At 42.8% G+C, this 17807-nt stretch overlaps 2 protein-coding genes and 1 long non-coding RNA gene across 5 annotated transcripts; 2 read left to right on the top strand and 1 right to left on the bottom strand.

Moving 5' to 3' along the window:
• Window positions 1-437: 437 nt before the first annotated feature.
• mymk (myomaker, myoblast fusion factor) lies at window positions 438-2067 on the top strand. The gene is made up of 5 exons (XM_028996765.1): window positions 438-572; window positions 753-867; window positions 988-1136; window positions 1726-1842; window positions 1921-2067. The coding sequence occupies exons 1-5, from the start codon at window positions 438-440 to the stop codon at window positions 2065-2067; spliced, it is 663 nt and encodes a 220-aa protein (XP_028852598.1).
• Window positions 2068-2076: 9 nt separating this feature from the next.
• Window positions 2077-3749, bottom strand: LOC114799861 (uncharacterized). Its single transcript, XR_003751283.1, has 3 exons — window positions 2940-3749; window positions 2670-2775; window positions 2077-2578 (listed from the first exon to the last, which is right to left on the bottom strand). It is a non-coding gene; the product is annotated as an uncharacterized LOC114799861 (long non-coding RNA).
• A 1080-nt stretch (window positions 3750-4829) lies between these two features.
• LOC114799500 (actin filament-associated protein 1-like 2) lies at window positions 4830-17007 on the top strand. 3 transcript variants are annotated; one of them, XM_028996204.1, is made up of 16 exons: window positions 4830-4939; window positions 8338-8472; window positions 8725-8802; window positions 9071-9141; window positions 10327-10432; window positions 10535-10749; window positions 11565-11741; window positions 12074-12163; window positions 12347-12419; window positions 12830-13044; window positions 13151-13239; window positions 14216-14333; window positions 14970-15042; window positions 15138-15304; window positions 15706-15816; window positions 16191-17007. In XM_028996204.1, the coding sequence occupies exons 1-16, from the start codon at window positions 4924-4926 to the stop codon at window positions 16215-16217; spliced, it is 1761 nt and encodes a 586-aa protein (XP_028852037.1). In that variant the 5' UTR covers window positions 4830-4923; the 3' UTR covers window positions 16218-17007. The 3 variants fall into 3 exon arrangements, with proteins under 3 accessions (XP_028852037.1, XP_028852036.1, XP_028852038.1); XM_028996203.1 differs by having other exon boundaries at window positions 15129-15304; XM_028996205.1 differs by lacking the exon at window positions 4830-4939 and adding an exon at window positions 7349-7513 and having other exon boundaries at window positions 15129-15304.
• Window positions 17008-17807: the final 800 nt, after the last annotated feature.

Here is a 17807-nt window from a genome sequence, read left to right as displayed (position 1 = left end):
GGCTTTATTAGTCTTTTTGGGAACGATTTCAAACCCTTGTTTAACGTGCCTGCAGAAAAAAAGCCTGCAGAACTTCAGCGGGCCACATGTTTAAATCAAATATAAAATTCTACGGTTAGAAGGAGCTCTTACAAAGATCATGCTCTTGCAGTTGAATGTGCAAAACGTCATTTGCAATTCACCATAAATGGTTGCCATGTTGTGGAGGTAGAATGTTGAAAGTGTCCCCCTCCTGCGCTGCCACCAGCTGTCTTGTTGACACAGCAAATGTGGGCTCCACTGCTGCTGCTGGTGGACATTTAAACTTTAAAGACCCTTGAGGAACAGCTGTGCACCAAAGGAACAAACTTGCACCATCGCTCTCCTCTACCCACGGTCCTCAGTACTCAGACCGCCCAGATCCGAGCAACAACTTCTCCTGTCCCGCAGAGGTCAAAATGGGGGCTTTTATCGCCAAGATGCTCCTGCCCACGATCAGCAGCCTGGTCTTCCTTCCTGCGGCCAGCGTGGCCACCAAAAGGGGATTTCACATGGAGGCCATGGTCTACTTCTTCACCATGTTCTTCACGGTGGTAAGCGTTTTTCCTCTGCTATCCGTCATCCTTTACAAATGTTGTGTATTCTATTTATGTATTCTATCTCTTGTCTATATAATAAAACCCACAACAATTAACACTTCATGCTCATCACACACATAAAACGTTGAAAACGATGTATTCCATTTGTTACATTTATTTGATCATTTTCTATAGATCTATCATGCATGTGATGGACCAGGACTCTCCATTATTTGCTTCATGAAGTATGAGATTCTAGAGTACTTCAGCATCTACGGCACAGCAATCTCCATGTGGGTCACGTTATTAGGTGAGTGTATGACACTGTTCACAACGTTCACAACGTCACTGATGACGTCTACAAGAAAATATTCAACGTCCGTAACATTGTAAATGGAGACATTTTTGACATTTTATGTCTGTTTGGCAGCCCTTGGGGACTTTGATGAGCCTAAGCGCTCGACGTTAAACATGTTTGGTGTGCTAACCACCGCGGTGAGGATCTACCAGGACCGCTGGGGGTACGGCATTTACTCAGGACCTATAGGAACAGCGGTGTTGATGATCACTGTGAAATGGGTGAGTACCGTCACATGACACTGTGAAGGATAAGAAAACATTTTGGGCAAAAGCTCACCAAACCTCATGCTATATTGATGCAACTGTAAACAAATATAAACATGAATAAAATTCTGAAGGGCGCAAGTAGAGAAAAACAAAGTGTTACATCAAGGCCATTGTCTCCATTGTACATGGTGACCCTTAAACAGTTGTGTTGTACATTGTGTGTAAAGATTGATCCACCATCTTATGTGGATTTATCAGTCACCCTTATCAAGTAGTTACAGGGACAGTCCCCCCCTGGAGACACTCAGGGTTAAGAGTCTTGCTCAGTAGTAAGTGGGGTTTGAACCTGTGACTTTGTGGTCTTCTGGTTCAACGGTGGCCACTACTACCCCTAACCATACCCTACGATTGTGCACAATGGCACAAATATTAGCATAATAATAGATAATTTATTGATACTAAAGACACTAAACAGGTCAGTTTATACCCCAAAATAATTGGGGTATAAATTACAAATGTTTGTGTTTAAAATGTGTATTAAATGTACTAACTTCAGTGCATCCATAACTATTCCATGAATATGTGTGACCAATGTGCCCAGCTGCAGAAGATGAAAGAAAAGAAGGGACTTTATCCAGAAAAGAGTGTCTACACTCAACAAGTGGGGCCAGGATGCTGCTTCGGGGCGCTGGCTCTGATGCTGCGCTTCTACTTTGAGGTATTCCTTCACGCGTTTCCCTCAAGCATTTTTCCTGAAGCTGTCCTTTATCTGCTGAATCTCCCCGTGCTTTCCCAGGAGTGGGACTATGCCTACGTGCACAGTTTCTACCACCTGTCGCTGGCGGTGTCCTTTGTGCTGCTGCTGCCCAAGAAGAATCGCTATTCGGGGACGGGCCGCAACGCTGCCAAGCTCAACTGCTACACCCTCTGTTGCTGTGTATGACGACCCCCTTCATATTTAGTCAAGATTGTAGAGGTGATCCTCAAAATCTGGTTCCAACAGAGCCAAGATCCCGTATGCCTAAACAAGGCAATGCAGCTCACTCCAACACCATCTGGGGTCCACAGAGGTCCACCTAGAGGACAGTTGCTTGGGGTAGACAGTTGTTCGGGGGTGGCATGGGACAAAATTGTCCAGAAATATTCAAACAGACCTATATTAATAGCTGTCTTCATTCTGTTAAATGTTTCTTTTCCCCCCACAAAGGTCCCTCAGCCAGCAGCTGCAAAATCGGGAGAGACCAACCAAAAAGACAAAGTTAAGAAGACCTTCTGGAAATCCCCCTCCAAAAAGGCCTGGACGTGGATGGGCAAACCTGGGCTTCCTTTGCACCAACCTCAGTCTACTACGGTATAAAACAGGGTTCTTCAACCCACAAGGCCCCAGAGGTCTGGGCACTGCTGAATTTCCAGCGTTCCTAAAGTCTTGGGGGCCAATCAGAATCGGTAACGACCTGGGAGGACAAAAACAAGGCCTGGATTTGGATTCGAGGTCGAAGAACCCTAATATGCATCTGTGTGGTCTGGTCAAGCTTAGATCCTTACCCAGAGACTGCTGGGAGACACATGGACCAATGTGGCACAGGGTGCAGAATATGTCATCCGCTCCATCAGACATTAGAGTGCTGCAGTCGAGCTGTGTCCAGAACGTCTGTCGTGTTCAAAATGTTTTAAAAAGCACAACTGTCAAGACTCTTATGTAAATGTATTTATTGCAACGTGTCTAATATTTAATATCCATCGTGTGTGTCTTTTTTTTTTATGGAATCGATACATAAAAGCATTGTCTGTGAAGGCCATCTGTGTGTAGCCTACCTTGTCATCTCAGGAACATTTCCTCGTTGCCTGCATACCAGAGTCCAGTGGTTCTTAACTTAACTCCACGAGTCCACAAAGGACCTCTTGACTGGAGGCCAGGGCAGCAAGTTCTGCACCCAGAGAAAGGTGCTTTTGTCTGGGGAGGAATCTGGTGGCCGCGGCCTCTCCTGGCTCCTCTCCCCATCGCCGCTGAAAACGGTACCCGGACACATTTATTAAAGCGGCGTAGAGCACTTCTGGACTCCCTCCGTCTGTCCACATCACACACATCACCGCTGGGTTCAACCTGAAGCAACGCTGGACACAGCAGGAAAAAGGCTGAAATTCACTCTAACCTGCTCACTGACTGAGCATGAAAATCAACGTTGGACTTGTTGTAAAGCTGCCTATCACAAAAATGATTCCCAAAATGATATCAACTGACCACAAGCACGGAATTGACAAGCCTCCAATAAATATTTAATTTCATGGTCTGGTGGATTTATACATCAACGAGTGAGAACCATACGGGTGTATCCAAAAAATAAAAAATTATATTAATTTCATTTAGCTTTAAAACACATTTCATAGTAAATATTTCCATATTATTAACTCTTGCACTCATATGATTCTCTGCTTTAGGATTAGTAAGTAAGGTGTGTATTAAAACAATGATTTAAAAAAATTGTAACCAAAAAACAAACCAAAATTTTGGATGTTATTAGCAATTGTGATTAAGTGTCTTAACTAGGTTTGAACCAGGGTCTTCTGGTTCATTGGCGATCTTACCCACCGGGCTACTACCACCCTGGTAATTATTAATTAAATGGGAAGAATGGAACACTGAAAATAACCAGTTTTAATCCCTGGCATGCCAAAACCATGAGGCATCGGAAAAGCCTCATGGCATATTGATACAGGCTACACGTTCGTAAAAATTCATTGAATACGCAGCATTAGTGGACTTGTTGCCTCCACAACACAGGCACCTGCATCAGAAGATGAATACTCAATACTTTTAAATGAAATGGCAATAACATTGTTTTTTTTTTTACTGTTTCCCACTGCTGACAGCCTAAAATATTTTTAAGGGCACGCTAAAGGACAGTGGAAAAGAAATAGTTGCCGCGTTTTTGCGTCAAAAGCACCGCCTGTAGCTATTTTGCTATTATGAGCAAGACACTTAACCCTATGTTGCTCCAGGGGGGGGGGACTGTCCCTGTAACTACTGATTGTAAGTCGCTTCGAACAAGGGCATCTGATAAATGCTGTAAATGGGGCAGTGGTGGCCTAGCGGTTAAGGAAGCGGTCCTGTAATCAGAAGGTTGCAGGTTCGATTCCCAATCCGCCAAGGTGCCACTGAGGTGCCACTGAGCAAAGCACCGTCTCCACACACTGCTCCCCGGGTGCCTGTCATGGCTGCCCACTGCTCACTCAGGGTGATGGGTTAAATGCAGAGGACAAATTTCACTGTGTGCATCGTGTGCTGTGCTGCTGTGTATCACATGTGACAATCACTTCACTTTTTTTTTTTGTAAGTGTAAATTTTGGGGGGACATTGAAAGTGAAGTGATTGTCATTGTGAGACACTGCAGCGCAGCACACGGTGACACAACGAAATGCGCCCTCTGCTTTTAACCATCACCCTTGGTGAGCCGTGGGCAGCCGTGACAGGCGCCCGGGGAGCAGGGTGTGGGGCCTCGGTGGCACCTCGGTGTCACCTTGGCGGATCAGGATTCGAACCGGCAACCTTCTGATTACGGGCTCGCTTTCTTAACCGCCAGGCCGAGGAGCTGATGACAGTTTGTAAGACATTTACGACGACATGTCACATCTCTGCGACTCAGAGGCCTTGACGGGGCGAACGGGGCGTGAAGCGCCGCAGCGCCACCTGGCGGCCAGAGCCGGAGACGAGCCGGAGAGCCCGACTTGGCGTTCACCGGAGACGCGGCGGCACGCAGGCAGCAGCCAGGCGGCGATGAGGCTCTGAGCTCGGACCCCGATGGACAGACAGAGAGGTGAGTTGCTGCCGCGGCCGCTCCGCTTCATCGCGCAGGTGACGTCCCCGTCACCGTTCCTGTCGTTCCTGTAGTCTTCACGCGGTAAAAAAAAAAAAAGAAAAAAAAAAGACTTGATCTTTTGTTTGTTCCTTGGCTCTTTTTCCGGTCACATTCAAATAGTTTTGTCATAATATTAGCTCCATACGTAAGCAGATGTTTGCAGATGTTGCGCGTAGAGTCGTTTTCATTGAAAACATGCTGGCGGACTAAAGCGGCGAGAACTTTACGTTCCTGCGAGGGCTTGAACTTAAGTCCTCGACGCAATTCGAAGAGTTCGCACGTCCAGCGTGGAATTGTGGCGCTTTTACCTCTCGCCGAAACCCAAACGTCGGTGTCGGTGGCACAGTGGGGTGGGTAGTAACCCAGTGGGGTAACGAACCAGAAGACCCAGGTTCGAACCCCACTTACTACCATCGTGTCCCTGAGCAAGAAGCTTAACCCTGAGCGTCTCCAGGGGGGGGGACTGTCCCTGTCACTACTGACTGTAAGTCACTCTGGATAAGGGCGTCTGGTAAATAACGTGAATGTAAATCTAAATGGCGGGACAGAAAAATCCTTCCATCTTCTGACCCAGCAGCTCCCTCTTTCCTTCTGGCTCCCTGGTCTTCCTGTGCTGCTCCGTCTCTGTAATGGTAACGATCATTCGTATGCGGCGTAATGACTTTCACAACTACCTTTCGAATCCAGTGTGGAGGACGGGTCAATATTCTAAAGATCTTTTTTTTTAAGTGAACATGTGTGCATTTGTAATTTAGTTGCTCACGTTTGCGTTTTTATCATATTTTGTTGATAGATGAAATGGAAAGGGTGCAGGGGCCGCAACTTTAGTGACATGCGTACAGGAATTTACATGAGACGATGGAGAGAGGGTCTATGTAATAACACTAATTCAGCATAATGAGGATCATCTGGTGGGCCAGGACGTTACCCGAAACTTAAAGCACTTTTATGGGCCTTCCCATGATCCTCGGCGTGAGCGGCTGTGGCCTTCGTTCACAGCAGGATTTGTGTGCATCCCGCTTCAGGAAAACAGGGCGGTGGGTGTCAGAAGCATTCGTGAAATGTTGCATATGCATTGGTTTCGGTGCTGAGCGTGGCGCGGAGGGTCTGAAAGCTGCATAATGCATCAGACAGGAGAGGCTCTTTGCGCTCGCATGAATGGTCCTTCTGTGGTTTGCTTTGAAACGATCCCGAGAGTCGATCTGAATCTCATTCGGGTGTTTGATTTCTCCGCGTGATTGCAGGATCAGTGGAGCCTGGTCTCCTTGTGCTTTGGGCTGGTAAATTATTTTCCCGGATGGAGCGTGCGCTGGTGGTCTCGCCGTCACCAGACTTCTGCAGTCTTGGACTTTCAGAAGGAAATGAGAAATTGAAGAATCCTCGTGAGGCCGGCCAGCGAGGCCGTGTTCAGACATTCCTGATCTATCTGCATCGGAGAGCCACAAACGAAGGGCAGATCAGAGGGGTGTTTGTCACAGGCCAAGGAAATGCCGCTCTAATCAGGTCCTTGAAGAAGTTCCAGTAATAACTGGACTTTCACAGTTGACGGAGAGATGGCGCGATAAAGATACGCAGAGCATCATGACTGAGATCTTCTGAACTCCTACCTAATGGTAGAGGTCTTCGCAGGAAGATGCATCAAAAATGAGTTTTCCCAGGAGAGAGGAAATGAGCAGGCGGAGATGATGTCCTCTTGGAGATTATGTGGGTGGAGCTGGCCTTTAATGTGACCTTATTTAAAGATGTCAGGTGATGGTCCCATGCCACATATCAAGTATATTGCAACTTTTCCCTAAAGGGTTTTTAACCACATGTGCATCTTCATTTAACCAAAAAAACCACCAGTTGCATGTAATTAATACAGAGCTGGTAACATGTTATTTAATCGACATAAATTCTGACCTTGAATCTTGAATTGAATCATTTAATACTATGCTATGCAGCCAGAAAACATACGATTCAAACTAAGCAGCTACGTAGACACCTGTAATGTTTCATATTTACAGCTGCATTAAATCTCTTAAATTTGTGACACAGGATCTATTGCAGTGTAACCACAAATGCGTATCCAAGTTATTCAGTAATTTTCAGTTCCAAGGGGAGAAAGGAAATTGTGTTTTTTCGTATTTTATGATAATAAAAAAACTTTTGTTTTGGGATGAAAGCTCACTGCATGAGGTTTTAGCCTCAGTCATTGATCTGCTTGTCAGGAGGGTGTTTATTTAATGATCTGTTATCCGAGCTGAAGGTCCCTGTTTAAAAAGTCACACCAGCCTACCCTCTGTTCATTGTTCATTAGCACTTCCTACATTTCAAAATTTCAGTAGTGTCCGTTCCTTCTGAACCCTGAACATGATACCTCTGATGTACCTTCTGTCCAAATTTCAGAGAGGCTTTGTATTCAGATCTTATTATTAGATTAGAGCTGATTACAGATTATTCACCTTGGCCATGCTGTAGATTTACCAAATGCCCTGCTGGTGTACAGGTCTGTGGATCGTACAAGCGGAAGAACGGGAGAGAGAAGCCGAGGTGGGTGTGGGAGATATAAAGGAATTTGGCAGAAATGTCAGGACATACCAGCCGTTGTTGTTTCTGTGTTCTGGCTGTATGAATTATGGATCGGGCCGTGTGGGATCTGAGAGGGCACCACACACAGAGGGTCAAATGTGCGTGGAAAGAGGTGCTTGACCCACTGTCAGAGTTTTAATGGGGATTCGGTACAGGTGGGACAGTGGGCCTCTGTTTAGGTGGTTCCACCACTTGTGCCCAACATATTAGGTCAACTTTCACTCTCCCAAGCTGGTATGGTCTTCTGAATAAAAAAATAAGCTCAGACTTCAGGCTATTGTGACTGTCTTAGGGATCTGCCTCAACCATATAAGCAGGCATTTTGCCCCTCATAAAAAGTGGCCGACATTGACTTGTTAATGTGTACATTTTTTATCAGTGTACAAATAGAATTATAAACGCCAGATTTTCTGCTCTCAGTAAGTAAATATAGTTTATGTTCCTAAACAATGAGTGATATTCACATTTTTTGCACAGTGAGCTGTACATTGTAATAGGTTAAATAATGTGGTTGAATGTGTATTAAAAATACAGCTTATAATCTTCATACATTTTGTTTCAGTCCAGGAAATGATCGTTTTAAAGCACATATTTCTATTCTCGTACAGTATGTTGAATGTTTTCTGGCTCGTTTGTGTTAGCTGAGTTGGACAACACTTATCTTATCTCCTCGCACCACTACCAAATCAATTCTGTCCGTAACAGTTCATGTTATTACAAGAACATTCCCAGCATTTGAGTCACAGTTCTGTCGCTCTTCCTTGACCACTTGTTTTTGTGTGCAGTGCTGACTCGCCTCATCTTGGATCTGCGTGGGTTCCTGTTGGTTCTGGACAGCGAGAACCTCAGCTACATTGCGCAGGCGCAGAAAAAGTCCATCTCAGAGCTGCTGTCCAGACTGCAGGACAGGGAGTCCTCAGGTGAATGCAGCAGCTCAAGAGCCAATCACAGGCAGCCTGTTATGTTCTTAAAGCTCCCTTGACATGAAAATTTCGGACCCTGCAGCAGGGCGTTGATCAGGGACACAGTTGTAGTAGCAAGATGTTCCAAGCCAGTAGATGAGTTTTCCTCTGTGTCGTAAAATGAGCTCAGTTTATAGCCACTGCTATAATGGTCATATAAGTATTCTGTTTTGTAGAAGCCTTGATTTAAATGTATTCTTCCCCTCGTAGTTGAAGATGCTGAGTACATGATCATGAACTGTCCATCTGGAGCTCCTGGTGCAGATCTCAGGGAAAATGAGGATGCAGGTAAAAATGCATAGCTGCTGTTTACTGGACAGAAGTATCCTTAAAGCCACACTCGAACTGTGTAACACTTTTGTGCATTTACATTTACATTTATGGCATATATCCGGAGTGACTTACAATCCGCAGTTACAGGGAAAGTCACCCTGGAGCAGTGTCTTGCTCAGTAACACAATGGTAGTAACTAGGCTATTACCACTCAAATAAACATGTATTAATGTTTATTTTAAAATATCAGTGTGCTAACATCAAATTGTTCATTTATTTGAAGATCTTCTGCAGTCTGGAGCTAAAGTGGAATCATTTGAGGACTTTCTGTCCTGTATGGATTTGGTGGAGGGGGTGAGTGTTTATTTTCATTCCCTATGATGCAACTCATAAAGCTACTTATGGAATCATGATTACCAAAGCTAAAAAAAAAAAAGTTATGTTAACTGACTTATTGTAAAATTTGACCCTTAGGGTCAATTGCCACAGTGCATGGTGGGAGTGAGGGGGCGGTGTGTTAGAGGAAGCACTCTGTTTATGTGAGGGGGCACCCACATGTTGGGCTCTGGACGTTGATAGGATAATTACGGATGTGTACGTGATGGAGGCAGCGTGATGCCAGAGATAGAGCATTCACTCAGAAGGCAGGATGTGGGGCAGCAAGAGTAAAGGCCCCTTGGGAAGGTGAGGTCACTGGCAAACCCCTGCCAAAAAGAGAGATTTTTCAGCTTTTTCTTTTTTTTTTTAAGCAGAGATCCTTTAAAAAGTCAAAGTGAAGTGATTGATTAGTGATTATCTGTAATGAATGAAATATTTGAAATAACAGAATGTCATGAAACAAAATAATACAACCCTCATCAGCCCCACCACTAAAATCTGGTCTTTATGGAAGACCACTCACTCTGAGCCTGAGTGGTAATTTACAGGCAGACCTCCAAATGCCCAAGGCCATTTTGTTTCTAGAAAGTTAACAACACAAGGACTTTACTAAGGCCACTACAGTCCATCATCATGGGAGGCTACCTTCCCATGACTCTTGTTTGAAAACTTTTGTTTTCCTGGACAGTTTCCATCGAATAAATATTGTTAGATGATTCAGAGACATTAATAGTACATTAATTCTAGACAAGATTGTTCGTTGTCTTCTGGTTCTGCTGCGACCTCATTGAATAAGTGATTCATAATTCAACCGCCTGAGCACTTGCACTGGCAGATATGTTGACACAGCTGTCATGTTATGTCAACATACATAAATTTACATATTTTGTTGCCAGATTGAAAGTCTAAATTGGAAGTCCACAGCTGACTGAGTGAGAAATGCACTCTTCTAATCTTCACTTCATGACATAAACTGGACTTTCAATACATAACGATAGGTACACTATGATCTCTGTACCACATTCACTGATGTCTCAAAAGCTTAAGTACTCACCTTGTGATACTTAATGTATTTTGAAGAGGTGCTCACGTCAGTATCACCGATGAACAATCAGGCCTGCAGTTGTCAGCACCTTCTCTGCCCCTTCTCTTTCTCCTCAGATCGTAAGCCCAGTAGTGCCAGCTCTCCCTCCTGTGGGTGTGGAGGAAGATGAGGAGGACTGCTATGAAGAAGCTGAACCCTTTGTTCCAGCCAGTCAGAGCACAGGTGCATATTAATTAATTGATGTGTCTTATGTAACTGATTAAGAAGAAGTTTGCAAATTTTTTTCTCTAATTAAGAACAAAGTGTGCGTATGTGTACATGTAGAAAAGTTAGACTCAGACAGCAGCCATTACGAGTCATATGGTGAGGATGAAGAGGGTGACCTGGTGAAGGACAGAGCTCACTACATTCAGTGGAGCTCCTCCCAGCCCTGCCTACGCCACACCCCCGAGTCAAGGATCACAGCCTACCTGTGGAGGAAGAAGTGGCTTGGCCAATGGACGCGACAGCTATTCATAATCAGACACAACCTCCTGCTGGTGAGTAGATAGCTTCTTAAAGTTTCATTGTGACCAAAAAATCAGTTGCCTGAAATGATGGTTGACACTGTGGATGAAAGATATTCCATGATACTGACTGGACTAATAAACAGCCAAGTGTAGGGGTTTACCTCCAGATGTTACATGTAAAGGAATATATCCAAAGAATACAAAAATGATTATTACTATATTATAATTAAAATAATAATTATTATTATACATGAATACTTTCAGAAAAATTATATTCATGTTGATGCTGATGTACCAGATTAGCCAGGACTTCCCTTCCCTTCCCTTTTTGACTACATAAATGTGATGTGACTGCTTAGAAGGGCAGATTTCTCCTCTGCTGAGATGTGGATGACAGTCAATAATAAATAATATGATAAATAATGATGATATTTGATATTTTATTCTTCTGGTTATATGAGCTCCCTCAGCCGCTTCTATATTAAGAAACCATGACTTGGTTTCTTATTAAGAAACCATGACTTGGTTTCTTATTAAGAAACCATGACTTTTTCCTGTCTTGCCAGACATCACTATTTTTTTCCGTGACCCCGTACAAGTTGTAGTGGTCTGTATCTCAAATAATGCTGAAAGCCTGCAGGTAAGGTTAAGATAAGTAGACCAGGTTTCAATTATCCAGATGAATAGAGAGAGTTATCACTGCACTCACAGTGATGACCATTGACAATCAGATTTCACCAGTCAGATCTGATGCCTAAACATTTATATATAACATTAATATAACAATTTCTACTGTAACCCTTCCATGTTTTCATGCTTCAATTGTAATTGCTCTCATGATTCAGTGCTATAAGTGTGCTAAGGACCTGCGGCCCCTGTTGGAACTGGATTTGAGAGCCTGCCAGCTGGTCTACCGGTCCAAAGCCAACAACAAGATGCAGCATGAGCTGAAGGTAGTGACCTGGTCTGACTCCATCACCATGGGCTTTCAGAGCTGCCAGCAAGCAGAGGAGTGGAGGAAGGTTTGAAGTTTTTTTTTCTTTATGCCATATTAAACTGCATGAGCAGTGCATGTTAGTCAAAATACAGGCAGGAATATGGGCATGAACATAATAGTTTTATAATCTAACTTTATGCACTGAACCATTATGGAAAAGGTGGACATTGCTGTTGCTCGGTGTCATATATCGAGAGACCCTGAGATCTGATTATGCACCAACCTTGATGACTTTCATTACAGTATGGTGAAATCATTTGTTACCAACGTTAAAACGTATTTAAGTGTGGTATACCTGGCATACATTAAAGTCTGACAAGCTGCTGTGTGTTATGTGTGTGTCTTTGTTGTGTGTAGGCAATAGAAGAAGTGAGTGGACTGAGCTACACTGAGCCAGATTCTCACAGCTCTTTTGTACCGAAGTCAGAGAGACAGGACTCTTGCAGGGTAACTGATATTCTGTACAGACTTATTAAACTGCTGGTCGCAGAATTGGGTTAATAGAAAGAATTTAGCTAAGTTAATGTTGGAAATATGCAATATGTAAAACCTTTAATAATTTGGTACTGTACTGTACATATTTTAAATTCTGCAATTCAAATTCTGCATCTTTCTCTCTTCATCACGTAGTCCAGTTCAGACTTGTTCTCTCACTCAGATGAGCAGCTGTGTTCACCGTCTACTGAGGAGAGAAAGAATAAAGGTGAATGAACACACACACACGAGTCAATAATGTACCATTTTTACCAGGCCAATTTTAAAATAGAAAAAAACAAGAATATCTATTGCTATTCATCATCAACATTAAGAAATTTGTGTTTACATACATTTTTTAGTGAAGTAATTTTAGTTACATAAATTGAGTTACATAATATATTGTGTTTTTGTTTGTAAAAATCTGGATTTGTTAGATTATCAGCACCTAGATTTGTAGGACTTTCTTCAAATTGAGTAGTTTACCAAAATTCAGGGAACAAGAAAACTTTCCTGAATTACCATTGAGGAACTACTTATGGTGTCAGTTTTAGCTATTGGGGTTGAGTACTAGCGCAACTTTTTCATGAACTGTTTACCATGAAACAAACAGAGGCAGTTTGCTGTGTGTGTTACCAGCTGGCTTTCTTGACGTCATGATGAACTGCCAGTGGCAGAGTCTCTGGTGCCAGGTTGAGGACGGAGTTCTGCAGATGTTCCGGGAGGAGGGGTGTGCTGATGCCCCCCAGTACAGCGTCCAGTTGCAAGGCTGTGACGTGCAGTCTGCGCCTGACTCTGCATCCTGCCACCGCATCTGTCTGCTACAGCACGGAAACCAGGTGGCGGTTCTGGAGGTGAGGAGGCAGCTCCAGGGCTGCAGGTTTGCTACTGGTGACTCCTCCCTGCAGGAAGTGGAGCTCTAAATACGAATGTGTGTTTGCGTGTGTTTTGTGCATAAAGGCGAGTAGCCCTGATGATAAAGAAGACTGGATGCAGCTCCTGCTGGATGGGAGTCATCAGCATCAGTCAACAGACCTTTACAAGCTCAGGTACACATGCACACACACGCATAAATTCAGACATACCTTTTGAAGGTGACCAAATTCAATAAGTGACAAGAACTTTTGATGAAGGAGCAGGCACAGGAGCATGACATTTGTGAAACATGATGTTCTTTATGGGCAGACAAACAGGGAACACAAGAACTAAAAAGTTAGTGTAACATTGGCCAAAGAAGACAGAGGAGTGAGGGAAAAAAACACATATAAAGGGTCCACATTATCTCAAGCCTACCAGTCCATGCCTGGAAGTCATGATGGATGGCTTGCAACTGTAAGTCAGGGGAGGTAGTAGAGCAGGTGCCTCTATGCTTCGTGCAGGGAGGTCGGATCTGGACACAGCAAGACAGCAGCCCACCTAGACAGCAGGGTGGGGCTCCAGCTTTTTTCTCCGTCTCCCGTCTTGTCTCTTTCTGTTAAGTGCAATATGTCTATATCTACCCAATCTGTACATATGTAAAATCTTACAAATACATCTTGTGTATACTGACATTTTTTTTATTTTTACAGTCGACATGTGTCTGTGCTATTGTCTTTTGTCCACTTCCTGCCGTGACAATGTAAATTTCCCACTTGTGGGACTAATAAAGGATCATCTTATCTAGCCTCTGTGTGAGGACCTCAGACACAAGGCCCGTACGGCTCTGCTCGGCGATTAGCCTGCTAACCCATACTTCTCCTGGCTGGACAAGGGGACACTCAAGGACCAGTCAGCGTGGTTTTGGGCTGGTGCAGCATGTTCAGGGGCATGCTTTTTTGTTCCTTTGCTTGCTCCTTGTCCACAGCGTGGAACCCAGTTGCGATTCTGTGACAAGGTTGCCAATAATTTTGGCGTGCCTCTTTGCTAAATTGTTTTTCTCTGAATAAAGAGTGAGAAGAAGTCACTTTACCAAAAGGTGTTTTGTTTTTAAACAGAGGTGGTGCACACACAGCCATTTATTTAGCCTCTTTTTCAATTTTCCTGTAGTGGACTTAATATCCGCCAGTTTCCCACCGCCAACATGTACATGGACGACCCCTTCCAGCAGCTCAGACCGGTCCAGGCTCAGCCCATCTACTGTAACTCTTCAATGCTGGAGAACATGGTAAGATCACATGGTACAATGGTATGGAAGACGTGGATGCTCATTGTTATCCCACTACTATTATTGTTTCTAGCAGCTGAGGAGTAGATATATGTGGAATACATGTGACAGAATACAAAAAATCTCTATTGTCCACATTACATTTTACAAGACAGTATTTACATAAATTTCATTAATGTTGATGCTGATATGAATAATGTAACATATTCATATATGTAACATAATGTAACAGATAATGTAACAGATTATTCATTAATCGGCCCCGTAATCCTAAAGTTGCCGGTTCGAATCCCGGTCTGCCAAGGTACCACTGAGCAAAGCACCATCCCCACACACTGCTCCCCGGGCGCCTGTCATGGCTGCCCACTGCTCACCAAGGGTGATGGGTTATAAGCAGAGGACACGACTTATAATTAGTAGTTACATGGACAGTCCCCCCCCTGGAGCAATTTAGGGTTAAGTGTCTTGCTCAGGGACACAATGGTAGTAAGTGGGATTTGAACCTGGGTCTTCTGGTTCATAGGCAAGTGTGTTACCCACTAGGCTACTATCACCCTTGCATACCACATGCATACACACACATACCCAAACTGGTTGTATTTATCTTTAGTTGGCTGAGGTCAGGTGTGTTTTCAGTTTCAGAAATCACATGGCATTGAGAATGGGGACTTGACCAGCTACAGCAATACCGAGATCTTCAGGAGTCACAGTGAGTCTTGAGCTGGATGTGCATGTGAAGATGGATGTGAAGGAAGGAGTATATTAGTACATCCAACTTTCTGTGTTTTTTTTTTGGTCTGGCAGGGCAGAGAGAGCATGAGCTGGAGCGCGGGGTGCAGAAGCTGAATCTGACAGGCAAGAGACACATTCCATTTCGTGCCGGGTCAGAGGTCAACCTCATCACTGCTGGGAAGCAGTCCAAACGCACATCCTTCAGACAATCACTGTCCTTCTGCACAGAGAGAGCACAGGTCTGCTTGCACAAAAACATGGGGTGAATTTACATGCTCCATATCTGAGTGGAGCAAACTGTTAAGCTTAAAGTTACACATATGCCATTTATGACTTCTGCTTTGGTTAATTGTGTAACTCAATGATAAAGACTAATCTGAGTGGCACTTTTTTCTGAGCAGTTGCAATTCTCCAGTAAGGCTTTAGAGAGCAGAGATAATGTTCTGCGCCTTGGAGAACTATAATTAATTAAAAATGCAGATTGCTGGGATTCTACTAAATACAGCTGCAGAAATATAAATATGAGATATAATGAACATAATATTTTCACATGCATAATAAGTGTTTTGATGCATGCAGACATACACAAACACACACACACAATCTGTAAAATGTAATGTGGTCTTTGTCGTTCACACAGGGAAGTTTCCTCAGCCCACTGCTAAGGAGAACAGCATCTGCTAAAAACAGTCTGAAGCGTGGCCATTCTTTTCTCTTCATTCAAAATGGCAATGTTTTCCAGAGGAGAAAGGTACTGGACCCCAGAAGGCAAACACACACACACATTGATTTTAAAGAGATGTTTTGATCCAATGTGCTATTGACAAGGTTACTTGGTGGTTTTGCTTGGGGAGGGGGCCAGTAGTATATTTTTTCATTGGGTCCACATTTTCTAGTGTATGTACACATACACACGTGCATCCTTTCAGTCAACGAATACAGACTAACCAAATGGAATTTGATAAGCAATGCACTGTATATGGTTTATCACAATATTGTGCTATATGAATTCATCTGAATTTTCATATTGTATTTGTAAGCCATATTTTGTACGTTGTATAATTGATGGTCGATGTGTGTAAGATAATTCCAGTATAATATACACCACATTTACTTTGTCTGTAGGAGTGGGAAGCCAAAGCCACAGTTTAACCAGTTTGACCACAGATCATCACAGCCTTCCCAGCAGCAACACTGTACTGGAACGCAGGCTTGTTTTTGGCATGAGTGTTGATTTGTATGTCTTTTTATGTTGGTACTTTCTATAGTTTTCTCTTTTATTTTGCATTTTTGACACATCTTGTTTTAGCTGGAAAATGTCAAAACGTGTTGTTTTGACATAGCATTTTTTCACATATTTTCACATATTTCAAAGGTTAACCAAATATTCCAGTTTATTCCTAAAGACCATAATTTTGTCACAATTTACAAATGAAATTGGACTTTACACCAAATATGAACTCTTTTATGCAATTCAGGTAATTGTTAAACATTCTTTAGTTCTGCTCTGATTATTTCACTTTTTTATATTTTTAACAACACCATGCACATACTGTTAATTTTATCTATTTTTATTTGTTAACTCCTGTGTGGTATGCCATTGAGATGCTATGCTACTGTGGTTTGAGCAGCATATTTGCTGCATCCTAAAGGAAAAAAAATATATGAATATATTATTTGGTTTGGCTAATACAAAGTATAATGCTGTAAATGTCTGTGGTGAAAGTTGTTTTTGGTACATTAAAACAATTCCAATGTCATTGTGTTGTATTAGCCTACAAAATACAAACCAAAACACCCAGGTTCAAACCCCACTTACTACCATTGTGTCCCTGATTAAGACACTTAACCCTGAGTGTCTCCAGGGGGGGACTGGAGACTACTGAGACTACTGTAACTACACTCTGGATAACGGCATCTGATAAAACGCCATAAATGTAAATGTGTTTTCTCATTTTTTTCCCATTAGGACCAATTTTGACCATTTTGAGCCTGCGGAGTACAGTGAGAATTCTTAACATCCAAATACACATAGTCAATTTTCCACTGATAAAGGATCATCTGTTCTTATTCAACAATAAAACATTTAAATATTAGAATTCATGACCTTTGTTTTGGCAGGGCAGTGTATTTACCTTTTCTTTTATGTATTAGTATTGAATAGACCTAGATTATCGACCAGGCACCACCTATTTCTACAGTCAAAGATGTCAAAAGCAGTAAAAAGATGATAAAATACATGCTAATTTGGTGGAAGGATAATAAATAAGGATACATGCAGTAAATTCATTGGGCTGCATTTATGAGTTTACCTGGTAAGCCTAGTCTGTAACATGAAATACTTTTTCAAGGTTTTTAATCCGTTCGTGGTCTGTAGCTCTTATGGAAGTTTTTTACTTTGATGAAAAACATTAATACACATACAGTACAGGCCAAAAGTTTGGATACACCTTCTCATTCAGTGTGTTTTCTTTATTTTCATGACCATTTACATTTGTAGATTTACACATGTGGAGTTATGTACTTAATAAAAAAGGTGAAATAACTGAAAACATGTTTTATATTCTAGTTTCTTTGCTCTGATTACTGCTTTGCACACTCTTGGCATTCTCTCGATGAGCTTCAAGAGGTCGTCACCTGAAATGCTTTTCCAACAGTCTTGAAGGAGTTCCCAGAGGTGTTTAGCACTTGTTGGCCCCTTTGCCTTCACTCTGCGGTCCAGCTCACCCCAAACCATCTGGA

This window comes from Denticeps clupeoides, chromosome 11, assembly GCF_900700375.1.
Source record: "Denticeps clupeoides chromosome 11, fDenClu1.1, whole genome shotgun sequence".
Classification (NCBI taxonomy): Eukaryota; Metazoa; Chordata; class Actinopteri; order Clupeiformes; family Denticipitidae; genus Denticeps; species Denticeps clupeoides.
The sequence above is the reverse complement of the archived record's forward strand: the minus strand, read 5'-3'. Positions and strand labels throughout refer to the sequence as shown.